At 39.1% G+C, this 27710-nt stretch overlaps 1 protein-coding gene across 9 annotated transcripts in view; it reads left to right on the forward strand.

The window, feature by feature from the left end:
• The window catches only part of LOC126368555 (protein turtle-like), an 89011-nt gene that overhangs the window by 53359 nt on the left and 7942 nt on the right, over positions 1–27710 (forward strand). For 3 of the 9 annotated variants that reach the window (XR_007566612.1, XM_050012577.1, XM_050012584.1), the window contains exons 3-13: positions 4148–4176; positions 19160–19285; positions 19493–19635; positions 20825–20971; positions 22800–22935; positions 24024–24268; positions 24696–24966; positions 25267–25527; positions 25606–25676; positions 25756–25947; positions 26273–26494. Coding sequence is in view for 7 of the 9 variants with exons in the window: in XM_050012577.1 (XP_049868534.1) it covers positions 19213–19285; positions 19493–19635; positions 20825–20971; positions 22800–22935; positions 24024–24268; positions 24696–24966; positions 25267–25527; positions 25606–25676; positions 25756–25947; positions 26273–26494 (1761 nt within the window). In the remaining 2 variants the exon portion in view is untranslated. Of the gene's footprint in view, positions 1–4147; positions 4177–15675; positions 15745–19159; positions 19286–19492; positions 19636–20824; positions 20972–22799; positions 22936–24023; positions 24269–24695; positions 24967–25266; positions 25528–25605; positions 25677–25755; positions 25948–26272; positions 26495–27710 lie in introns of those variants that run through there. The other 6 variants (XR_007566613.1, XM_050012580.1, XM_050012581.1 and 3 more) reach the window with 5 other exon arrangements.

A 27710-nucleotide genomic window follows, 5' to 3' on the forward strand; every position in this document is an offset into this window, starting at 1 on the left:
GAGATATTGGTCGCGAGCGATGCGGGTTTATTTGGGCGCGGCGGCGGCGGCGGTGCGACATCCCTCGATGATTAAACTTGCGAGTTGATTACGCGGCGTGTCCGCCCCGCGTAACGGTGGCCAATAGGTTTATTTAGTACTGTCCACGTACCCGATTACGCCTTTCGTGTAGCTTTTATCTAAAATGTTTTCCGGGTAAACTGGTCTGCCCATTTCAGGGTGAATGCCAATAATAGCCGGCCGGTAGCTATCAGATTTTTGTTAAAAGACTTTGTATTTGCGTTAATGCGCGTCGCTGAAAGCTTCGTTGGAAATTTCCTGAAAATTTATATTGAAATCGCGGCATGTAATCCATCCGAGCGACTATTAAGTAAATTAATGTAAATGAGAATGAAGACACGTCCCAGCGTAACTCAAACAACAACTACTCTGAAATCAGCGAGGTAAAATGTAATTAGGTGGGTACATAGATGGCACGGCGTGGGTGCTGCGGGTGTAGTTAGACGTGGTGGATTCACGGAGCATGTTTGACGAGTTGATGAAGCAAATCTAATCATTCTCGGATTGCACCGGAGCTGCAGTATCGCGCGGCGCCGCCGGAAATTTGCGGTTAACTCCGTCGCCTACCACCACCACACCACTGGAACTAGACACCATTTTCTACTTTGAAATGGAACATGGATACAGAAAATACTGTTTCGCAATGGAAATAAATACTTAGTCTAATATACTCTTTATTGTAAAAGAAGTCATTTATATATTTATTTATTTATTCATTTATTTATATACCTACCTATCAATTTCATCACTTTTATTGACTTCTCACACCATGCGGGGTTGGCTGGAAGAGATCTCTTTTAGATGTAAAATATAAATAAGTCCACCTTTTGTACCTATTTTTTGTCATTATTTACAATATGTACAGTAAAGAGTTTAATATACTGAAAAGAAAAATCATATGTATAGATTACATATCTATTTCTCTAAAACAATAACCAATAAGTCGCTATTTATCTGTCATATATTTATATCTGAATAAGTAGGTATAATGTCATTGCCTGAGCGGCATGTCGAAGTAGCTAATTCGCTACGATTCTATTTATTGAAACACGAGATTAATCTCCTACCAACCCTAACAAATTGGAAAGCGCAACTCCGCTTCGAGTTTAGAATTAATTTGTAGTACAAATTAAATGAATGTGACTAACAAGTTACACACGGTAATAGTTTAGTGACATGACGGGGAAAATAATAAACTAATGCGGTTTGAATGTAAAACAACCCTGTCGTTATGGAATTAAAAAAGGTAATATACGTATAATCATAGATTACCTAATATAAGTAGGTTACTAAGTACTCTATTGCTTTCGCGATATTAAAAACTGATCCTACAAGTTAGACAAAAAATATATAGATACTAATGCTAATTCCTGTAAATACCATCTAATTTTATTTTATGTCTGTCATTTTCTTATCCGCCGAAAAGGAAAGGGACGGGTAATCGACAAGCATAAAATTTATGGAACATACGTCAATTTTAAGCACAAATCTAAAACAATCGTCTAAAAAAATTACATTAGCCAATAACCCGACAGAATCAAGTTGACAGCACACCTCAAACGGTTCGCATACCAGCGAGATACTTTTTTGATTCGCCCGCGTTATTCATTAATTTACTCATTATTCCTAAAATTAATAGCTGTCAATCATCCGTCCCTTTCCTTTTCGGCGGATGGGAAAATGACAGGTATAACTTAAAGTAAAATTAGGAGGTGTCTGCAGGAATTGGGGCCAATAAATATATGGAAAAAGATTCAAACCGAACAAATCGCGTACCTAATCAGTGTACGATGGATTGGCGTACCTACCGATGAGGCAAATAATTTGTTGTCCTATTCCGGCCGCCGTCGTTCGATTATGTAAATGAAGACAGCTGTGCCGTGGTATGAGTGATTGCCGCCGCAGCCCGTTCATGCACACGCACATTTATTACAACATCACAGCACTGTAAAAGCAAACAAAAGCCTCTATGGTCTGAGCGTTGAGCTCACAATCTGGAGGTCCGGGTTCGGGGACATTGTCGAAATCACTACGTGAGACGGTCATTGTAAGCTGTATCACCTGATTATCCGAAAAAGTAAGATGATTTCGAGCTTCGGAAGGCACGTAAAGCTCAAACCTCCGGTTAATAAGAGGCCTGTACCCTGTGCACGTGTATAGACTATTATGTTATGTTAAAGCTGCGGTTAAACGACTCTTGTCTTTACTTATCAGAGAACAACATTCAAAGTCCTTGCAATCATCTAACCGCGCGGTACCTAACAAAGTTCCCCAAAGAAAAAGCGGCGACGCTTCATGTATGCGCGAAATAATTAAATAAATAATAAATAAACACGCCCTTAGCCTTTCACTTACATTTGTACTCGTATGGATTACATAGGTTCGTAAATTGTTAATAGCATGATCACTTACATAGCCAGGTTTGGTAGAGAAGAATTTTTATGCTGTAATTCTGGGCCTACATTATAAACAAAAGCTCTGTGTAAAATTTGGATTTTCTAGTCCCAATGCAGTGCATTTATATAATATTATGTCAATCGATGCTTTTATACGCTTAGATACTTTATAAAATCATCTGAACTAAAGGAAAATATGAAATCATATAACAAGTAATTACGTAAGTAATTCTTTTTCGCAAGGCCTTGGATTTGTCGTACTTACAGAATTGTATTATTTTTAAGTTTAGAATTTGGGGCACCTTGAATGCAAAGCACGTGTTTTACTACTCTGCCGTAAAATTTCAAATTAAAAAAACTCACAGAAAACATATAAGAATTTCAGGTATGCGGAGATGCCAGGCTTAGACACGTAAAGGAACGCATTAGGCGACGCGCGACGTGGCGAACGCGTGACGGTAACCGATGGGCACGCGTCACCTGTTCTCGTGATGGATGCCCACCGCGGATATCACGACTCTATTATGTAGCCCCCGTTCTTATACACGTGCCTAATATGACACGTCTAATCTATGCCAAGGCAGAGAGGAATTTAACACAAGATACTATAATATGAAGCATTTGGATACCACTAAAAGTCTAGTTATTACGAAAATAAATGCATATTTGAATATATGAGCTCATAGCGACCAGTCGTATAAACTAGAATTTTACTTCCTATTCCGTATTAGTAGCCTATAGCGGTCGTATCAAACAATCAAAGAGGCGAGTTCTAAATTCAAACGAGGAAATTCAATAATTATTCAATTAACCAATTAACACATCTTCGAGACAACAATAAAGTTGTCAATATCAAAGTCTGATCAAAGAAGCTCAATCAAATAAAGTTAACCCAACGCTGCGACTACCTAAACGTTACTCAATCGTTATCATTTGCAGTATAGGTTTCATTAGACACTCAAGAAGAAGCCTACAATAATATTTCTAGAGGTTCTTATGTTCTTACTCCAACCAACCACTAGCATCTAGATATTAGTTATGGTTTCTTTTGTTCTTTCGCAATGAAAAGTAAAAGCTCGTACCAATAAAATAGAGAGCGGTCTCCCGTTCCGTTTTACGTCAGGCCCGTTTCAGTTATCATAGACATTATGTAGGCATTAGTCTATGGTACAGTGTCTCAGCGAGTTTAGCGGAATTGCAAATGGAAACGGCATCGGCCGCACTTAATTAACTTCCTCCGCCATTGTGCCAGCCCGCACCCACGCCGGCGGCGCATACCGCGAACACTGTTGGTAATGAAAGAACGATGACAACTCCAGTACCCAAACCCTTACTACAGAAAATATATCCTAACTCTAACTACGAGATTACCATGATAGCACGCCATTTAGAATAGTTGAACAGAGAAACCTACATACAGCAACGTGTATATGATTAATTTCAAAAAAAATAGCCACCCTATTTAAATACATTATGAAAATCTAAAAATAATAGTCTTTTGCGAATTAAGAAACCTGCTTCCAAACGCCACCTAACGAGATATTTATTTCTGTTTTTCCTGCCCTTATTTTGAACATTTCCCCCTGAAAATAGCGCAATCTTCAGCATTGACTTCCACCGTAAATAAGTCCTCCGCTAGGACGTAATATTTTAACGGCGAGAAAATCTAAAAGTTTTTTCTCTTGTTTCAGTGTCTGGCTGTGGTCGGATGCAGCGAATGGTGAGATATCCACTTGACTTTGTTTCCTTTGAGAGCTTTCCACTCGAATACTTTGGCTCGGTGCCTTTTGGCTAATTAAAACAGCTACTAACGTTTGTTCGGGAGTTATGACAGCCGCCGACTTTAATCGTCTATTTGTTTATTCGCTCCAACGCTTGGTTCGGGCTGAAATTGTGCGTAAATGAAATATACGCGCGGATACATCGCGCGACGCCCGGGGTAACCGCACCACGCGCTAGCGCCGCGTGTCGAAGCTCAATATCTCTCCCTAAATTATGTAACGCTCCGTGCTTTTAGAAAACCACCAAAGAAAACTCTTTGCTTTGTTGAAGTACACAATTCACATTCCGTAAACACTGCCAACGGTAAAAAGTTCACAAAGTTCATTCCAGCGATAAGCTTGATCTTGTAACTGGAATTAGTTATTTATTAACGAGTAGGCAACTGACTCGCCAACCTTTGACTGAAGTTACTTTTGCAAGTAAGTACTTGCCATTTAATTAGTATTTATTTTCTAAGTTTGTCCGAAATAAACATTTTTATTATTAATATACTTAATAAAAAATATTAATATAATAAAACACACACATGTGTTTCCTCTTTTTATAATTTCCAAATAATGGTCTTTATCGTACCAAATCCATGTCGTGCACCACTCAGCTGGTGTATTTTAATTAACATCCTTTATAAGACGTTACACGTTAGATTGTTTTATTAAGCCTTAAGAATAAAATGGGACACCATGTGTGGTTCAATTTGTGGAAGAATGTCAGACATTTGATTAAAGAGGTCTGATTTAGAATTCAATAAAGGCGGGTTCCGTCCTCAGCTCGAATATTGGACTTCCGAGAATGAGAACGACTCTTTTGAAGCGCTTTTGAATTTAAACAACGTATTTTTTGTGTCGCCATGGCTGTAGCTGATGGGTATAAAAATAGGTACTAACTACCTACCTACCATGTGCTAGTGCTACATCTGTTGATACTACTACTTGATTTATCTTATTATAAGAAGTATTTACTTACCATCAGTTATATGGTTTTCTCAAAAAAGTTCTGACGAAAAAACGTTTTTATATTTCTTTACTTTCAGTAATTACTTATGTTACCTGTCGATAGTCTTAAATATAGGTAATGTGTTGCAAATCTGCGGTACGAACGGAACGGCTAAACTATGTTTTGTGTCTTCCTCAAACAATCAATTAAACTGGTGGGGGCCACCCCTCCAATTACCTATTGTTAGTGGTGGTGCAAACGTACGAGGGGGCAATTTATACATGCCACTCATTCCATTACACAGAGATAAGGGTCTTGTGAATATTTGCGCTCAATTTGGCAGCTTTTTGTTTTGCCATTTAGTTGCCTAGTCTCACTACATAACACACTAACTAGGTGCCCCTAATATTCTTACGTTTATACGAATACCAGTTTAATTCTTGAAGCAAGAGAAATTTCCTCCATGAGCTGGCCACGAACGGCCATTAAGGGTGTTTACAGCCACTATTAAAGTAAAATAGGTTCTTAAACATTGACTAATGCCCTTAGATAGAACATAGCCGGTGAGCGCGGAGCAGCTATAATAATCGAGTTATCTGGGCGGCGCGGCGCGCGGCGGCGCTAGCGGCCCCACGAGCACCCAACTAATCCGCTTTGCCGCGACAGCCGCAACTTCGACGATCGCTCTTCTGGATTCTGTACTTTAAACTTGCATGCGACGAAAGAGTAATAAGATCCGCATTCAGCTAACTTTCTTAAACCTTTGAAACTCCAACTTCTAAACCTGATTCGGAATATCGATCGCTTTCAGCGTCCATTGTCGGGTCTGGTGTGTCCATGAATAGGGAAAGTTAAAATACTGTTTTCAACTCGAGAATCCTGTTGCGAGGGGCTCTGTAATAAAGGGAGCTTATTACACGCTTCATCATTACTCTCGTTATTCGACTAATAACAGTTATAACGTAACTGACGTAATTTCAAGAATGGCTCGTCGTCATGATAAGTTGATAACAGACAGACAGCTCAAACTTTTTGTATGGCATCGTTTTCCGGGAGCAGGGGTTTGAGATGCGATGATAAATGAGTCTTGAATGAGTTTTGTCGTTTATGGTTCTTCTCCTCCGCCTTCTCTCTACACGTATAAAATTAAGCTTCGTCCCCTTTTCATACAGATTGGACAGTTTTTCATAATATTAGTCCTTTTCAAGACACGATAATAACATGTTAGTATACTCATACTTATAAACGTTATAAGTAATTCAAATTTATTTGAAAGCTAGTATATTTCCATAATGTGCGACATCCATGGTAGTTGCGAACAGTTTACGAGCGTGTCCAACTTAAAAACAATTCTACTCAATTTCTGTGGCACGAAGAATAGGCGCTGTGACATAATTTACAGTGGATGCATGCACGAAACTGCAGAACTTAAATGAAGTCCTGGGCAGGTAGTAGTTACAGTATTAAAGTACGGTCTCGTGTATGATAAATTTAGGAGCAGCCTTGGTGCGGTGGCAGGGCATTTGGTGCATTATTTAACCGCATTCTGCATTCGGCACGATGCACCTCGCAGATGGTATTCCAAATCGTGCACTTCATTGCTGGATCGTGCCAATGGCTCGACGACTCCAGCTTTTTACTTCGTTACTTATAAAAGAAACTTCGCTGTTTGATCATAGCGTTCCTGTCGCAAAATGTGATTGTGTTAAAGATAAAAGGCACGTGAATTCACCCAGTTAGCATTGGATGAATTTGTTCAAAGTTCGGAGGTGATTTATTGTGAAGATGAAACGATGACAATATTGTTCGACTGTGAACTTGTTACTTTTGTATGTAAGTACTTACTAACAATACATAAAATGCATGTATATTGATAACGTAAATACTTAACTTTTAAAGAAGAAAACTTGTTTCATAGTATGTTTTATACTTACTTACTAGATATTCAATCGTTTTAACTTATTTACGCGAGACGGTGTCACCAAATCAGACCGTTCAGATATGAATCTCGGATATGAAACACTCGTAGAATACAGGAGCGAAAATGTAGTATTTTTTGGCGTGAAAGTCATTTCCCTAAACCCTCCCCCTCCGGTGGTACCTCCGTCCTCCATCACTCATTCCGGTCACGAGATGCTTCACTAGACACGTACACACTAAATGCACCTTCCTTCATCGCCATAGAGGCTATATTCAAAAGATATGCGGTAAATAGTCCATGATACTTAGTACGCCATGTTATTCCGTCCGCCGTCTCCGTAAGTGCTGTATTAAAATCAGAAGTTTCACATGTAGATACCACGTTTTACTTAAAAAGCTGCACTAATGAGCTTCAGAATTTCGACAATAAACAAGCAGCGTCCTTAATGCATTTTGTATCTTCTTCATGTGTGGGTTTTAAGGTCGATGATCGACTTCACCAACTCTATGGTGGCCTAGATAATATTGAGACACTAAAAGTATCTGTCGTAAAAGTATCAAGTATCTGTGCTTAAGCTATTAGTAGCCGGAACCAATGTGTCTTCCGAAACGATTCAACCTGCGATGTCTTGCACCGATTTCTGACAGTGTCCCCACTGGGAATCGAATCTGGGACCTTTAAATCGAGAACGTTACTCTGTGACAGCTCGATTACGGGGGCCGTTTATCATATTATCTAAGAAGTAAATCCTCCGTGAAAGTGGAATATGCATTTGTTCCTGCTTATCGTATTCGTTGTTGAAGTTCGCTTTTCATAACAAAAAACGGCATACGCTTTGCTTATTTGTGAATAGGTGCTTAATTTACGCAAATCAAGGGGGCTATTCTCTAACATCAACGTCGTAATCTATCTTTCGTTCTACTAATTCTTTGATTTTAAAGTCCTTACATGAGTACTTTGTTTTCCAAGTACGATGTAAGTAATCCTTAAGTAATTCCTCGTGTAATCTTAAGTTACAAGGAACTAGTCTGCCTCACGTTGGTAGTCAGTCAGTCAATAGAAGACATACACGAGCCGGTGAGAAGGCAAGTCGCGCCGCCATTAGCCAACCATTAAGTTAACATTAGAGCTGCCACTCGTCCCAAAACCGGGACATGTCCCGGTTTATAGAGCTGCCATAAAGAACTTGTTTATGTATACTTACCTACTTTTTGATAGCATATACTTTTACTTATTGATATCATTAAAGGAACGATAGATACCGTTGTACAATTTGATATCTCACAAAGAGTAAATTGTAATGGAAAAAAAAATCTGACTCGGACGGGACTTGAAACCGCAGATCTTGTCAAGCCGGGACGAGCGTGTTAACAACTACACCACCGGGTCCTCCACCTGTCCATGCGAAATTCTTTCGATCTTTGAGTAATAATAAGTATCGTTAATATTAGTAATTAATATTCTAGAAAGATGGCGCCGACGTCGGATTAAGAGAGAGGCTTGCTTTACCATTGCTATTCCAAAATCACATCAGAGTGTAATTATACAAAAATGCAGTTACGTGGTTTTCACAATAAAGAAACGTCCCTTTAAGACTTCAAAAACTTGTGACCTACCATTACAACCTACATTTAAAACCTCAATATGAAACGTGGCCGAAAGCGTTATGTAGTTTTTAACAGGGATGTTAGGGAGGTCCGTAACCGTAACCGAAACTATCGGATATCCGATATAAAAAATCATCGGGGCGGAACCTAATTGAGACACGTTATGACGTTGATTACATTGAAGTTGTTTTCATCGGCTGGCCGCTGCCAGTGCCGACACACAAGCCGCGCGCAATATTTGTTTTTTCTTCTTTTGTCGTTATAAATAAAACCGCTTTACTACCTATTTGTATTTTACTTTTGAAATTCCTTAAAAAAATAATATCCGTAACTGAAATTATCCGAAACTAACGGATAATCCGAAATAATTTATTATCCGTATCCGTATAATAATCATTCTTAAATCCGTATCCGCTAGGTATAGGTAGGTATGAGTGTGTGAGGTTTCGCAAATACCTGTTTTACTTATCTATACATTTAGGTATTTATCAATAAGAGTCATGGATTGATGTACTAGACTGGCAGTGTGTTTTATAAAACTCATCCACATGGTATGTGAAATGTTGTCCCGGTTACAACGACGTTACAACTCTACTACTCCAGTTCACGTGTTACCTTACCACGCCCTGCCTGCCACCCTTTATACACTTAATTGCTGCCTACATTTTTAATACCCATATTGCATACCAGTAATAGCCATTAGGCATCCGAGCCCGTGGTTATACAATATTCTGAAAGTGAGTGTGACTTAGTCACTTAAATGTATTGTGCTACTTTGTTACGAAAATACCTAAAGAAAATGAACAGATTACCTATATCACAGAACTCCATACTTTTAGGTCAATGATGGGCTTTTCAGGCTCCTCATCATCAATTTAAGAGCCACGCTCTTGTCGGTGTAGCATTTTCCATTCCAGTCAAAAGATGTGTCAAAACCTTCGTATGGAGTATAGCCCTCTATGGATGTGAAACTTGGACACTGACACAGAAGGACAGAGAGAGACTCGAGGCCTTTGAAATGTGGTGTTGGAGGAGGATGGAAAGAATAAGTTGGACAGAAAGGGTTACAAATGAGGAAGTGCTAGTAAGAGTAAGGGAAAAGAGACAAATACTGAGAATTATTGAGGACAGAAGAGGCAAGATGATTGGACACCTAATAAGACACGACGAATTCATTAAAAACATCATAGAAGGAAAGCTAGAAGGAAAGAGAGGAAGGGGAAGACCAAGAAGAGCTTACATGGAACAGATTAAAGAAAAGGTTAACGTCGTGTCTTATAGGGAAGTCAAGGAATTGGCCTGTGATAGACTTCTCAGGCTGCGTTCCCCAAAAACAATATAGATGGCGTTGTACAGCTTTAACATGATAATTACCTATTTTCTCATTACACGAGTACATAATTACTCTAAAATACAACGTAATGTGCATTGTTTTAATTTTACGCGGTTATTATCGTAATTAAAACACATAATAACGGGTTCTTAGATAATTAACTTTATATATGGCAGAAGCATATATAAAAATATTTTTTGTTTGATATTAGGATCACATTATTTATAGAATATGTTGCTACGTATGTTGCTTCTCTTTATTTTGATCAGATTAATAATGGGTGGAAGAAAATCGTGCCTGTGTGTAATATAAAGAATCATCATTTATACCCAAAAACAAAGATAAAAAAAGATGCATATTATTATGTCATATCCATATAATTAGAAGGTATATTGTTGTTAAGAGACATAGCCTGGAAAGTCCTTCATTGATTAAATCGTCAATACATAAATGTTTGCTATATGTTGGAAGTAGCCGCGTAAATGTGTTTATTACTGTTGCGATCTGAAGTCTATAGGGTAATGAAGGTTAGGTAGAAAAAGAATAAAGCGAATCGCTAATAATATGATAATGCGTATTCTATTGTTGGAAGCAAAAACCTAATGAGCATAAAATTATGCGTATTAATTTACTAAAACCAACATTATGCAGATTCATTGTTATGCGGACTAACACGGAACCACAATATAGTTGGACAGTGAGTTTTGAGCGATTTAATATAGGCAGACCTTTAATTAATTGAAATATAAATTATTTTATATTATTTTATACTTATACAAAAAACTGAGTACATAATTACACACACAAGATCGGAAAGGATGGCGTGAAAGTGAAGAGGTCTATACCCAACAGTGGGTGAATACAGGCTTAGTAGATAGATACAAAAAACTGAGAATAACTAGATAGTTTCTCTTCTCGACGGCTCAATTCTTTTTTAACGATAGAGCGGGTCTCTGTCTTTTGTTAATGACAAGATGGGTTCTATTATACTTTTTAATGTACTTACTTAAGTGTCTAAATAAATACGTTCAATAATTATTGTGTTTACACGAGTACACCTAAAACACGACTGATGTAAATACGTACTCGTTACGATATGAGTCATGTCAGGGGCCTTTGGCGGCTCAATCAACCCTGACACCAGGGTTGAAAAGGTTGCTCATCAACCTTACAACCCACACGATAGAAGAAAAAAACCTAAAAACACTGCTTGATCATACTTTTTTTAAGAAATAAATAATATATACTTAATATGTCATAGAACAACATTAAGAAAAAAAATTGCAGACAAAGAAGTTTTCTGCAAATGGTCTTTGATAACTTTGCACTCTGGCCACCCTGGTAGAACACGAGCGTGAGTAAGAGGCCTTAAACAGGAGCAGCTTTGAAACAGCACTTTGCTATCGATGTCGACTGACGTTTGCTGCCGACGCGACACGTCAAACGTCAACTGCAGTTGTCGCGCGTTTTGTCGACAGGAAAGTGCTGTTCATGTGTGTAAGAGTGTTTATGCAAAGTTTTATCGGTAAAATGTCCATCTATTGAAATATAATCACTTAAATATATACATGTGATATTAATTTAATAATACCACAAACTGTTGGCGATATTAATAGGTATGTGAGTGTGCTTCAGAGCGACGTTTCATTAATATTAATAAGAGAATAATTACAATAACACGACGTACTTAAAAGCTAAAGTTTCGATTTATTCAATATGTGTCGAAACTGGAAAATGTTTTTATCAATACTTAAATTACAGTTGTGACAGATTTTACCCCTGTTTTGAAGTTCGAAAGTAAAACAAAACCTATTTAAAAAATGTATTTTGTTCATTTGCATTTTCAGACTTTTATTAGTTACTAATATAATTTGTATTTAAAAACCTTTGAGGAATAACCTACTTTTTAACTCGGAATTGTTGACGTTTCTAATTCAAGTCAAGAGCACATTATTGCTACGGTGTAACGCTCGTAGCACTACGCGCTCGCGCGTAGTCAAATCGTAGACGCGCATGAGTCAGCCGTATAGTGCACGTTATCTACGTAGACGCGACAAATTATTACTGGCTACGGCCAATAGACACATCGTAGGCAGTATTATGCAATGTTTATTTACATAGAAAGCAGCGTATGTGTTTGTAGCCCGCGATATTAAAATACGTCGCATCTTCTTCGACAGCGTGCAGCGTAATAATACTACGTATTGAACGGTCACTTTTGGCTCCCTCCACCAACGTCTGAGCTAGGTTCACTTCACCCCCCTCAGTCGTACTTTAGCCTTCAATCGTATGGGCGTCATACGTCACACACACAGGTGCGCGTGTACGATAACGTAAATGTGTAGTGTCTGTGTAAATAGTGAAAACCATGTACTTAAGCGCTTTTTTAGAAAAATCACATTTTATTGAAACTAACTTGTATATTGCGAGGTTTTATTAACAAAAATCTCTTCTAAATATGAATTTTCAAAGAGGTTCTCTTGGAGGCGACGATTTGTAGATTCACCACATGTAGTGTGCCGGTTGTTCTTCTCTTCACCTTTGTAATTGTTTTTAGTGTTGTTTTTATATGAGCAATAAAGCGTTTTTATATTGTATTGTAGTGTCCCCCTCCGTAATATGGAGAATGCAGTATTTTTTTTTTATGTGACTTATTGTAGGTTTGTCGCAAATAGCATTAACTACTTAGCAGGCAGACAATGCAGTCTAAGGTCGAAATCAATATGATTTTAAAGCGAATAGGCAACAAGGAAGCACAAGGGTGTGGAACAACACAATTGATAATAATGATACAAATGGACCCTTCTCTGTCATCGTGCCATTGGGACATTATCTGAAATGGTAACCAGCCAAAACCAAAGCTAAACATAGTACCTATTCTACGACAAACAACTCGCATAGTATGCGAGTATTGTATTACAATACTTTATTCATCCCACTGCTGGATACAGGCCTCCCTTTGTCGATCGGAGGGTAAATGAGGCACAAATATGCTCACCTAGACAAACTTTCAAGAAAATAAAGTATAAGGACTCATTTCTCATTAATATATCTAAGTACTTAATCTAAAACATTTTTTCTTAACAAAAGCTTCGTTGTAGTCCACGAATATAAAAAGGCCAGCAAAATATTTTTTCCCATACAAAAGGATTGCAATTTAGTTCTATCGTGTTACAAATAAATAAATATGCGTTTGCCCTAGGCGACAATTTAAGACCTTAGCGTAAGCGCATTATCGCTATGGATGCAGCTCGGGAAATTCTTGTGCCCTGTAAGCTTCGACTCTGATCTATTTAGTGGGAAGAGATATTAAATTCCTACAACGTTCCATAAGTGGTCAAAGAAGAAAAATCGCTGATTTTACATACTGCTTATCATTTCAATGAACTACTACTTTCAATGAAATGAATAATAAAGTTAGCGACCTTCCTCATAGCGCAACGCAATTCGTGTGATACCAAACTTATAGTAGATGACAGTCTAAATACTCTTTACAAAATTTAATTACTTAAATATATCATCATCAACTCCCTTGCACTATCCCGTTTTTCACGGGATCCACTTACCTAACCTGAAGATTTGACAGGTCACAAGACAGGTTTGGTAGGTCCGGTTAATTACTTAAATATAATACATCTGATATTAATTGATAGCATCTAAGTACATTTTCGTTTAAAGCATCTACATTTTCGCTTGTCAATTTTTTGATAACGTTATGACAAGACGTCGAAGTCTTTACGGCAATAGATGCGCCCCTCATTACATGAGACACAACCGCGTTACGTGAAATTCCTGCTATTTTTTTCCACGAAATTAAAACTATCTCAATACTATCTAGCTAGGGCGCCTGTCTGCCTAGTGTGAAGTCTCTGATGCCCTTTTCAATAAGGATTACAATGTAAAGCTTTATATAGCTTAGTTTCAGGTGAAAGTAATAACTAAATAGTAGGAAGTTTATAAAAGTTAAGTCGATATCATGGACGTAATAATATACAGGGTGTTAGTAACATAGTAACGAATACTGAGGGGGGTGATTCAGAACATGATTCTGAGTTAATATCAAGTGGAGTTTCCTGTAGGAATATTTATGAAAAATTTGTGACGCAAAATTCCACTTGATAACTACTCAGAATAAAGGTCTGAATCATCCTTCAAAGTTATCGTTACGATGTCACTAACGCCTTGTATATACTTACTGAACTAAAGCATGTGCACCTAAATGCTTTTTTATTTTAAAGTTTTAAAAGAAAATACACATTTTCACAAAATGACGCTCGAACAAACCATTTTCGTTACAACATTTACAAATACATTTTAGCCGTTTTGTGTTTATTATCGCTAAACCCCTGTTACCTTTATATAAAACGGGAAGAAATACATTTTAAACGGTCGGAATAAAAGATTGTTGATGTAAAAGATTACGGAATAAGTGGGCTGTTTGCACTTTTTCATCTCCACAAATAACGGAGGTGGAATAAGGGGACGGGAAAAAATATCCTGAAGATTTAATAAAGTATCGAGGGGCTGGAGGGGGGGTCTGTGACGGCAATGAGCGGTGTCGTGGACATCGATCATACGACCAAGGTGGCCGCAGACCAAACTAACGCCACATTATGGCCGGATTCCTCGATAAATGTTAGATTTATTCTGCCACTTTGTTCATACATATTCTAGGGTATAGATACACCCAACCGACGGGGAAAGTCGCCAAAAAAACATTTCAAGTAGTTTATATTCCGGTATGGATCTTTTATTATAAGTACTTAAATAAAAAGAAAATATAGTTTAAATAGTGAACCAACTATTGTTTACATCCTCCCAGTAATAAAAGAATTAGTTTTGACGAGCTTCAGCAAAAAGTGAAGTGAACTATATATATTTACACTCTATTTAGTCAGAAAGCGCTCCATTGTAACAGTGAATCGTCGATAGCGAAATTTTCATTAAGCAAAACCAATACAAAAGTTTAATATCAGAGTTTGTATGGGAGGAATTTAATTCGGAAAATGTGTCGTAGCCATAACATTTTACGCGAACTCGCGATACATTTGTGGCTGCTGGGCGATCGACGCCGAATGTATGTAGTGCGCTTATAATTGTACTCATCGGTTTTTAGACCAAATCGGTATTAAAATAAGGACATGTCCTACTTTAGAAAAACTAAATAATGTGCGTAAGCCATAATGACTACGCGCGTAGCAGTTTTGCTACAATCCGTCCACCTAGCATAATATGCTTAACGTAGATTTTTCTAAAATATACTTTGCGTCTTTCACTTCATATTGTAAGCTTAATAAATTCACATAAAAATAAATTAATATTCATTACAGCCGCGACATATTATGACTAAGACTGTGACTTAGTAAAGTTGCACTTTCCAAGTGCCAAGATTCCTATGTCTAAATTATAGAGATGTTAAGTGGAACATATTTAGTATGTGGGGTTGGGCAGTTCGGCGGGCTCGTTGGCGGCTCGAGCTTGCGGAGAGCACGTGAGGTGCCCGGACCATTCATGTGCGAGGGCGGCGGCGTGCGCGCGCAGCGATCAATACGCGCTTGCGGGCAGTGCCCGGCCCGCCGCGCGAGGAGCCGCACGCTCGCAGACACATGAACAGACACAGATGACGGAGCCCGCCCGCGCCCCAAGAGAAAGCCGCTCCGACCCCGCAGCCAGCTCGCCCTCGCCCCGCACGCAGCCACTCACGACGACCAGGTACGATCGATAGCCGCGGCCCACGGCCTGCGTGCTGGCGGCCCGGGGCTCGCAGCTCGCCCAGGCGGCCCGCACCGCGCACGCCCAGCGCCAGCCACAACCGACCACCAGCCACCCACTCTGCCTCGCCGCACACCATCGCCTCGCGCATAGCGTGCAACACACATGGACCGACATTTTAACATTTGATAAAACGTGTTCATTAATAAAACAGTATAGGAAAATAGTTTAAGTTTATAAAAAAATCGCTAAATTAACGACTATACTTTTTAAATTTGACTATAGCTTTTGGCTTTTTTAACATACACAATAATGTTTAAAAATATATGGGAAACCATTGCTCTATTTTTTTCCCTAAAAAGTAGCATGGAGGATGCTACACCGACAAAAGCGTGGCTATTAAATTAGTTATGATGAAAAATATATAATTCACTGTTCAATTAATCTTTGTAGCTTAACTCCAGACTCACTTATAACAATATCCAGTGTAATTCTAAATAAAAAAAAATGTAGGCGTGTTCATAATTATACTTTTCCCGTTTGTTAGCAAAAAGAAACGCCTTTACATTTTTTTGAAATACCTACCTATTACACATTCAACGAAAGCAGCAATTAAAACTTGAACAACAACATTCCCAGTGAGCTACGTATAAAACCCTGATATAATTGAGGTAACCAAAACCAACGCGAGTTTTTGAAAAGGGCTTCAATTTACGTACGTGTACCTTAAATCAGTCAAATTGAAAAACAGGAAAACGACTACTGGAAATGTGAAATAAATATAACTAGGGAAAGTTTGCGACGGTCGGACATGTACGTATATTCAACTTTGAAATATGCGATAAGTTACAGTTACATTCGTACCTTATCCCGTTGGTACAACAGAATCATGAGTCGTTTCTTCTCAAACACAAACCTTGGACTACTTATTAACACAATATCTTAAAGAGAAAAGTCAATCCAAATATAACGAATTACACTATTTTAAAATATTAACCATTAAATATATCTTTACTTATTCCAACGTGATAAATAAGTACGTGCCTTAAAGTGATAAATAAGTAGTGTTACATCCATTTTTGGAGGTAATATCTGCACTTAAGTATGTACTTTTGTCTTCCTACGCTAGAACTAAACACAAACTACGCTAAAAATGTAGATCTCTGACAAACTCTTTTCTTTCACCGAATCTGCTAATAAAATTAAGTTGTCTTAAATTAGCAGATTTAATGTGAGTTTGTACTCACATTACTTACATAGAACGAGCATTGAACACCTTCGTAACTGTATAAATTATTTGTAAAAATAATGTGTAAAATTCACATAAAATCCGAAAAAAAGTTACTTAATAACAAAAAGGTATAAACTTCACTTAAATGGCGAACTCCTCCAACTTTCATACCTCCCTACGAATAAATAATAGGTAACACCCTATAATCAACAATATTGAACTTTTATAATAGATCTATCAAGTTTCATTATAGTTTGTAACTTTTTTCGATTATCTAGAATAAGAACATACATATTTCTGTCTTATGTATTAAAATTGTTTGAAAAAACTTAAGTAAATTATAAAATCAACTTTTTTAATGGAATGGACCTAATAACATATACAATTACAAACATATCCTATATACAATTCTTGACATTGTAAACAAAAAATCTGATGTTGAGTATATTTCAATATATTTTATGCTCTTGGCAGATTAATAATATTATCAAGGCTTACAATTAAGTATTTACCATATTAGGCACATCCACCTGTTAAATCAAAGAAAATCATAAATTCGGAAATGTATTCTAAAGAAAAGTACAAAAGAAAAACTATACCTTAAAGTAAGTGTATATGTAACAATTATTACACTATGTTATAGATACAGAGTTAAATAACAATAAAAGAAAAGAAGTGTATAAATTAACTATTCCGTCTTCGCGTACCCCAATAGAAAGAGGCAGGTAGATTGTGATCACCCAGTGAACTTATTTAATGACTAAGAAGTGCATAAAAGTAGCAGATTTACAGCACTACATTACGCGCATAGGGATCCGAGAATGTTCGTCACTTGCAGAAGTTAACTCGCGCCGTTACCAACCGCGACCACAATTTAGTTTCACTTGCCTATTACCGGTTAATTATTCCTCTATTAGTCCTCACCAAACACGAGAACACGCTGTTTGTTATGAAAGGTAGAAACCTCCTTGCTTGTTTCTACCTTTTTTTGTGTAATAAGAACTGTGCAGAGCTTATACATATTTATACGGATCAAAAAATGGAACAGTTCCCGGAAACTTTTTTTTAAGAACATGTAAATTGATGTAATACAAAAGAAATGACGCGAAAACAAAACAGTTTAATATTCATATCGATTTTGGAAGTCGCTCCCAAAACAACCCCAACAACTTCAGTCGCGAGTTAATTTTCAGTCACCGAGTCTGCATCAACGTTATTGCAATCTCACCTTTGCAAGTCATAGGTAGCTCATGAAGGCGAGGTATAAAAAATCAATAAGTTGATTACTCCACAAGTACGCGAGTGAACCACGAGGCGCGGAGGTCGATTGTATGTCGTGATGCAGCGCAATTACCGTTCTGTGTACATGGAAATAGTCCAAGGACGGTGTGCTAAGGCCACCCACCCTCGTACCGTACTTGCAACCTGTGTAGGTAATTAAGTGAACCTATTCACAACTGTGCACTGGCGAACTAATACAGCGTAATTTCTGTTTTAATTAACAAGCGCCGGCTTGTTAATTCAAACAGTGATAGGCTTCGTTCTTGTATCAACAGTTGCGGTTCGGGCGGGCTGGAATTAGTAGAGGCTCGTGATTGATCGCCGAGGTTGGATTACGTTAATTTACGGCTAGATTAGTTTGCGGTTTGCTAGCGAGTGATTGGTTATAAATATAATATGCTCCGCTGAACGATGTGATCTGGAACGAGGTGATCAGTTTTGGGAACGCAAGTTACTTTTACAGAACAAGAACATGTATATATAATATATAACGGCATTGACGATCTTGTAGCCAGAGCGTTTGAAGGTTCTAGGTTCGAATCCTCATGTAAGCTTTCCCTACTTTCCCTAGTTTGGTTAGGACTTGCAGGCTGATTGAATTAATTCGATCCATTGAATTTTCCAATAAACACGACGTCGTGAGCCATGTCTGATTTCAAAGGTCTATAGTGACGGTAGTGTAAGAAGTATCCAGTTCGATGCATGACAATAAACATGGACAATGAACATGAGGAACGTTGGTGATTGGATGCAGTGACGTGCTTTCGGAAAAGCCCATAAATCGCCGAATGCAGACACATGGTGGACAATGTAACGATAATAATCATAGAACACATAACGGCGATTGTTCTTTGTCTTTCTTTTTTTGTGGTCAAGATGACAATGGAGTAAGTTTGGTTGCAGGTGATGCATCAACGATGAGTCGCCGCGCGCGGCCGTGACATGGGAGCGCAGGCATGGGCTGGCGCGCCGTGCAACCGCCGCACATCGCCGCCGGCTTGCTGTTACTGCTGCTAGCCAACCTGCCAGGTCAGTAACATATACGCTACATTTGCAATCAGCCACTACACCTGGCGCTGCGCTACGAGTATTCATGAGTTTGCGCAGTACAACAGCAGCAAATCATTACCGGCTTGCTGCTAGCTAACCTGCCGCAGGTCAGTTACAAACCTATATATATACGTAATGTTATGTTTATGACTATCTAGCAAGTACATGGAGTATATATGGTTGCAGTGACCTGCCACCAAGACCACCAAGATGCTGTGCATATCACGGCGATCCTCGGCGAGAGCGTCGTGTTCAACTGCCAGGTGGACTTCCCTGAAGACATCCCGGTGCCGTACGTCTTGCAGTGGGAGAAGAAGGTAGGCGAAACGGTACGACGGCCCACACTCCACTCTTACAATACAACGCTGCTCATCTACCGTGTGTGTGTTTCTGTTCAGTAGAGGACGGCTCGTCCCCGCGACGCGGCCGCAGACTGTAAAGTATATTGCTGTGTCGAGACCGACACGTTTGTCCCGTCTAGTGGTAACGCGGGCGCCGCGCGCGGCGGCGCCGCCCGCCCGCCCGACCCCGCTCGCGGCGCCCCGCGCACGCCTTTTGTGTATCTCTGCCTCTTCTGCGTATTGCCTCGTTCCTACCGCGCTCGTCGTCCCACCGACCGGTCGACTAACACCACAGTGACAAAGGCCTACAAAGCGAGTCCGAGAGAGCAGCAGACCCCCGTTAGATACGAACATACACATACACTGCCACTTGACATTTATGATAAGACTTTTTTTCCATTATTTTTGTTTGGGGTGCACCTGTTTCTGAGATAGTTCCGGGAGCACGTTGCGCTTACACGGCTGACACGGGCACGGCACTCCCTCGCGCACTGGCGGCGGTTCTGTCTGTTTCTCTCTTCCTGTGGCTGTGGGCTTTTCCCACGCTCTTGCAAACGTAGATTCATGTACAAGTACTTTAAATAACGTATACAACTTACAATATTACATTTATAATGCACACCATAATGTCATACCCACTCCTATGCATGCCGTAGTTATTGTTTCGTTTTCATGCATTTTCATGTTTTCACTTTTTGCATGCCTTTAATTTGTTAAAAATAAAACTTAAATGTTACCTTTAACGATTTGACACAGTATTCATTGGCACTTCATAAACATAATAAGCAAACTTAATTACTTAAACTAAATTAAAAATAAGTACTTATTTTGAAAACGTATTATACAAACGGTCATCAATGGACAACCGTGTCTGAAACAAACCATTGCTGCATGTTTCATGATTCCAGTAGATCATTTTATAATCATTGTGCGTTTTTTATCTTGTAACAGTAACATAATTAATTAGATTTCTTCTTTATTTGAATTATAAGTGTTAATTAAGTATGATAAGTAGTTACTGGTACAAAGTAGAACACGTTGGATGTCGTGCAGTATCGTGCAACTGTCTCGAAGACGCAGACAGGGTTGAGCTGTAGTGTGGTAGCGTACGTAAGTGGTAGTGGAGAGACCTCGCGCCAGGAGTTTCGAGGGTGGTTGATAGTTGTGTGGTGTGTAGGGACAGGACATCCCGATCTACATCTGGTACGAGAGCTACCCGACGCACAGCGGCGAGGGCTACGAGGGGCGAGTTTCCCGCGTGGCCCCGGACTCGCCTTACGGCGCGGCCAGCCTCAACCTCACTAATATCCGCGAGTCTGACCAGGCACGTTTCTTTTTATTTTTTTACTACTCTTTATTTCTACTTTTTTAAACATAATTGGCATCTTCTCTCCCGCAAAGAGTTTATATAACGTCATCCTCGGAATCGAAATATCTGTCATATACTCAAACTTTGATCTGAAAGCTTGATAGATCAGACATTTATTCAACTGTAATTAAATCATATCATTACTTAAATTATTTTTTAATGTTAAAACTGTTTTTTGTCGTGAACTTGCATTGAAAAAACCTTAACACAACATTAAAAACTGCACCAATATCAGTTTAGTCGTTCCATTGTAATTTTATAACCGACGACATTTTTAAATGAAAAAATCAACATAAGACACAGATTAAAGCAAAAAGGCGCAAATCATACCACCAATTAAGTATCCCTATAGTAAGCGCTTCATACACCTCAAAATCACTTAGAGGCCACAGAAATGTAGATTTTGAGTGTAATAGTAAATCGTCATAGTTCCCTTTTTGCTTTAATCTAAGTAGATATGCATGCTTTTTTCTTTTTATGTTTTATTTTTTAACCCTGTCGTATTTATGCGCTCCATTGACCGACAGTACTGATGTCGGTGTGTAGAGTTCGAGAATATTATCGCTATCTACTGGGGGGGACAAAAAGGCCGCAAAGCAATTCATCTTAAAAAGCAATATTGCCATTTGTCATTAACTTACTTTTATATGCGCAAATGTCAAATTGCAATGTTGCTTTTTAAGATGAATATCTTCGATGTGGCCTTTTTAACCCCCCAGATAGCTACTATGCACTACTGAAACTAAAAATATCAATCATGCGATTTATTTATTCACAGAACAGTCCGATAATGGTGCTGTTTCAGACAGACACAAACGTAATCTTATCTTAATTTTACTGAGAACAGTCAAATAAAAAAAAAGAAAAAAGTTAGAAAAAAGTAATGCTATCCTTCTATAAGAACAACACAGTTTGTTTTACAACGGATAAACTAAATTAAAAACAAGTTGGTGCCTGCATGAATCAGTTCCAGTATCTACAGTAAACTTAAACTACTTATGACTAATCATAACTACACTATTGACATTAATTCACCGTAAACATCAACAAAAAACAAGCTCGTCAACAAAAAACAAGCTTTCCAGGTATACGTTCCTCAAAAACCATATAAGTAGGTGGCACTGTACAGCTTTTCCTTCGTTCAACCATCTAATTTCACGGATAACAGACATATGCATCTTTTATCTTTGTTCATGTTACGGGCGATAGTCTGATCCCTTATCACCATAAGGTTCATCATATCCAGCTTACGACATCGTATCAACAGGGGCTGCAAGTTGTCTTTGATTACTTGTGGCTCTGCCCACCCCATTAGGGATTACGGGCGTGAGTTTATGTATGTATGTATGTATCTTTGTTTATGGATACCAATGATGACCCTTGTTATTACACCCAAGTACAATTACATCTTCCACCCAATATTATTCTAATCAAAATAAAGAGACGCAATATAGGTAGCGACATAAATCTATACATAATCTGATCCAAATGTCAAGCAACAATTATTTGTATATGTGCTTTTGCCATTTACATTGTAATTTGAATAATTATGTACCCGAGCAATGAGAAAATAGGTAATTTTCATATTACAACTGTACAACGCCATCTATATTGTTTTTGGAGAACGTAGCCTGGAAAGTCGTGGTGGTGGATATGGTCGTGAGCTTATGTCGTGTTATGTTAAACATCAACAAGGCACAATGGTCGTCAGTACTGATACTAACCGTCAATGGAGCGCGTAAATACTCCCGCATTCTCGGCGTTAACATGTGGTGCTATGCAGGGGTGGTACGAGTGTAAGGTGGTCTTCCTCAACCGGTCCCCCAACCAGCACAAGAACGGAACCTGGTTCCACCTCGACGTGCACGCGCCACCGCGCTTCTCCATCACACCGGAAGACATTATCTACGTTAATTTAGGTGATTACATCTCTGTTATTTCATCGACTTTGTAACATTGAACCATTAGAAAACTAAACGGAACCTTGCCAAGATTCGAACCTGAAATCCGATTCGTAGTCAGATGATATGGGCGTAGATATGGGCGACGTGTCAGCATGATAAAATATTCAAAATAATCTCATGACTTCTTAATAAAGATGACTCTTGTGGTCTTCCCATTACTTGTACTTCTGCCCACTCCTTTCGGATTCTCGAGTGGTATTATACATATGATGAGAATAGTCGACAAGCCTCTTTCTTAGCAACACAGCCCTTATAAATTATTAAGTACTTGATGAATATTGAAAGCTTTTAATGTATAAGACTGTTGGTAAATCAATTTGGTCAATTATCCTCAAATTCCATCATCCTATGCAAACTAATTGATGGCTAGCTTCAATAAAACTTTCCTAGTAGGCAACTGTTATGGGGTTCTCAACAATTTTACACTTACTTTATACTTTGTATAGGTACCTATTGGGTATACAAAATTGGTCCCTTCTTTTTGGAACATACAACCTACCTCGTTTTGAGCTTACCTCCGTTTGGCCATGCGCCAGCGAATACTCATTGTCTGACTTGTAAATCTCGCCGACCACATTTAAATCTACATTTATTTTCTAGAGTTTCTACATTCAAATACCAACAATTCCTATTTTCCTGAATTCTTCTGTCCCTTGGGTTGTAAGACTCATGACCAACCTCAACAAAATCAAACCCACCAACGCCAAAGACTAATACAGCTCATGTAACGACTACTCATGCTCATGTATACTTCAGTAAGTAGCTGGGACTAACGACACTTGGAACACTTAAAAATTTTCACAAAGCAATTACAAAAAGCATAGAGGATGTCCATTAGATCATCATGACAATCGGGTGACTTCAGCCTTGCAATTTCCCAACCAAACTAGTCTGTCAAACTCTTCCTTCAATCTCAGAAAATAATTCTAAATCATCATTACCCTCCCATTTGTCCCATATTTCAGGTTTCCTCTTATGTAACCAGTAGGGTTTGACAAAGTTTTCCTGAATGAAAGATAGAAACGTAACCAAACATCCGTTAGCAGGAGATGCTATCATCCTCAACTGCCAGGCCGAGGGCACGCCCACGCCCGAGATCCTGTGGTACAAGGATGCGAACCCCGTGGAACCGTCAGGGACCGTGGGCATATTCAACGACGGGACTGAGCTGCGCATCAGCAACATCCGACACGAAGACATCGGCGACTACACCTGCATCGCGCGCAACGGCGAAGGGCAGGTGTCGCACACCGCACGCGTCATCATCGCCGGCGGTGCTGTTATTACCGTAAGTAAATAAATAAATAAAAGTACCTAAGCTGTGACAATCGTAATCCATCATCTCTCTAAATAACCCGTTTTCCCGTTGTCAGATTAACTAACCTGAAACATATGACAGGTATACAGTCTTTACAGAAGCGACTGCCAATGAATATAATACTCGTAAATACAATTTAATACTCGTAAATGTTAGTAGACTAGATATATTTAATTAAGTACCTACAATTTTCTACTGATTTTCTTCCACTAACGATGTCCAAGGAACCAGCTCCCCATAGTGACCTTGTACCCTCCCCCGCTGACCTTAAATAGAGACAAAATAAAAAATAAAATAATATCTGTTGGTATCTTGGTAATTTATTGGAAGTCTAAGAATCAAAATTAATCAAATATACACCGAACCGTACACTGTAACGTGTAACGTGAACTTTCAGATGCCCCCGACAAACCAAACGAAGCTAGAGGGGGAGAAGGTCCAATTCTCTTGTGAAGCTAAAGCACTGCCAGGGAATGTGACTGTGAAGTGGTTCCGCGAAGGCGCGCCAGTGGCGGAGGTGGCAGCACTAGAAACACGTGTAACCATCCGGCGAGACGGCGCGCTCGTCATCAACCCGGTAGCCGCTGACGACTCCGGACAGTATCTCTGCGAAGTTTCCAATGGCATCGGAGACCCGCAGAGCGCATCGGCCTATCTTAATGTTGAATGTAAGATCTCATGTTACTTTGTCGTCTTCAAATTTCCTCAACCAATTTTGTGACTTGACATTTTGTGAGTAACTCATCATCATCTTATCGCTCGGTCTTCATAAGACACGACGTTCGCCTTCTCTTTAATTTGTTCCATGTACGCTCTTCTTAGTCTTCCCCTTCCTCTCTTTCCACAACACGCTACTGTTTCTGTTACACTGCTGTATAATTTTAATAGAAACAACAATAATAGATTATTATAGATACACCCATCAGTAGAAACTGTATCGTAAATAACGCTAAATAATTCACCAACAGATCCAGCGAAAGTAACGTTCACGCCTACGGTACAATACCTTCCCTTTCGACTCGCTGGAGTGGTGCAGTGCTACATAAAAGCGAACCCGCCACTACAGTATGTCACGTGGACGAAAGACAAGAGGCTTCTAGAGCCCTACCAGACGAAGGATATCGTCATCATGAACAATGGCTCGCTACTCTTCACACGCGTCAATCAGAACCATCAAGGAAGATATACGTGCACGCCTTACAACGCGCAAGGGACTCAAGGGTCGTCAGGTATAAATTTAATCCAAAATTCGCTATAAAAATTGCGAATGTATAATTGCTTACTAATAGTGAAATTCATTTGTTAAGGTCCTATGGAAGTTTTAGTGCGGAAGCCACCTGTGTTCACTGTAGAACCAGAACCTTTATATCAACGAAAGGTAAGGCTTTTGATCAAATGATTAGTTTTTAAATTAATCAATGATCAAACAGTAAAACATGATGTTACTATTTCTGTAGGTGGGAGAATCGGTAGAAATGCACTGTGAGGCGCAAGAAGCCGAGGGAACGCAGCGACCCAGCGTGACGTGGCGACGGCGTGATGGTCTACCGCTGCAGAAGAACCGAGTCCGGGCGCTCGGGGGAAACATCACCATTGACACGCTGCGTCGGCAGGACTTCGGCATCTATCAGTGCGTCGCTTCTAACGAGGTAAGGAGCGGGATAAATATCAATAGAGGAAGCTCTCGGCGAACATACGACAATCAAAGTCAAGATGTTTTAAAGAAAGGTCAGACCAAAAGTACATTAAACCATGCCATAGAATAAGGACGTACAAAAATTCTCTGCCCACCCACCAGCGACTGAGCTAAGATCGTAATAAATACGTCACTGCCAACGCTGAGAACAAGCGTGATCTTGTTATGTAGGGTATGATCGATCTTGTTTTAACTACAAATATCCCGACAATAACTTATGCGATCAAACGGCTAAATGAGTAAAATAATTCATTCTAAACTGTGATATAACTCCTCAGGTGGCAACGATAGTAGCGGACACGCAGCTGGTGATAGAGGGGACGCAGCCGCACGCGCCGTACAACGTGTCTGGCACGGCGACGGAATTCTCTGTGACGCTGCGCTGGCAGCCCGGGTACGCCGGCGGGCCCGACTACAAGCAGGACTACACCATCTGGTACCGCGAGGCCGGCTTCTCCGAGTGGACCAAAGTGCCCGTCACTCCTTCTGGTGCTACTTCTGTAAGTAAAAAGGGCTCTGTTAACTAACTACCTATATCAATACTCGCAAAAACATGTATCTGGCACGGCGACGGACTTCTGCGCTAGCAACCCAGGTACGCCCAACTACAACCCAGCTTCCCGAGTGGGTGACCGTCAATATTCAATTTTTATTAGCATAACTATTACGGTGTACATATTGGTAAGTTACATATCGTGGCTGACTTTGCAAATTGACGTATCTGCAATTTTTTGCTACAATAATTTGTCTTATTAACAATAGCAAAAGGTGCAATCAGATTCGCCAAAAATTTAATATATACTTACCTACACCAGTTAGCGATGTCAGCGACGATATGATCTTCACATCATAGACGATTCGGGCACGACAAAATAGAAGTATAATATAGGGAAGGAAGCTTTTCGAATTTTAACATCAGCATTATTAAGGTATTCACTCATTTGTTCCTTCTGGTGCTACATCTGTTAGCTGCTTTTGATTCAGAAATTAGTATAACGATGAAGTCACAGAAGCTTTTTGAACCAGTTTGTCAAGCCAAAACAGACAGACTATTGCAAATAGGTCAACTGAGACGCATTCTCCGGCGATAGAGTGATTTGAACATGCATCTGGTGCTACTGTTCACCAGATAGTTTATCTGAGATCAGTTCAACAGTCACGGTGCAGAACAATGGCAATTAAAACAATACAACAGATAACTTTACAGTTAACTTCGTAATTACACCTGCTGACTCATTTGACAAATTAATTGTGTGTGAACGATTCTTTATAGATTGTCTCAGAAAGTAAGAAAAGTTATCAGACGACATACAAACCTTACTTAGTTTATCTACTTACACATTAGTAGTACTGAGGACAGATCTTGTTTTGAAAACAAATATAGAAATAATATCACTAGCTTTTAGATGATTAGGCTACAAGAAGACGTCTAGAAATTAGCGCTTAGGTTAGTTTGCAAATATTCAAATCAGTTACTTTTTATTTAACCTCAAAACACGAAATTACTATGGAATTTGTATGAAAAAGCACATTGTGACGTGAAAGACAAACGTGATAAAATTTCGGACTTATTTGTACGTTTTTTTTTATTAAAATTCATAAATAAGTTCAAAAGAAAATGTTTTTCGTTAGTTTTAGGTCTGTCTTTATTTAGTAATCAGAATTTCGTACTTGAACCTTATTAAATACATACACACATTTAAACATAAAACATTA

This window comes from Pectinophora gossypiella, chromosome 7 (genome assembly GCF_024362695.1).
Source record: "Pectinophora gossypiella chromosome 7, ilPecGoss1.1, whole genome shotgun sequence".
In the NCBI taxonomy this organism is placed as follows: Eukaryota; Metazoa; Arthropoda; class Insecta; order Lepidoptera; family Gelechiidae; genus Pectinophora; species Pectinophora gossypiella.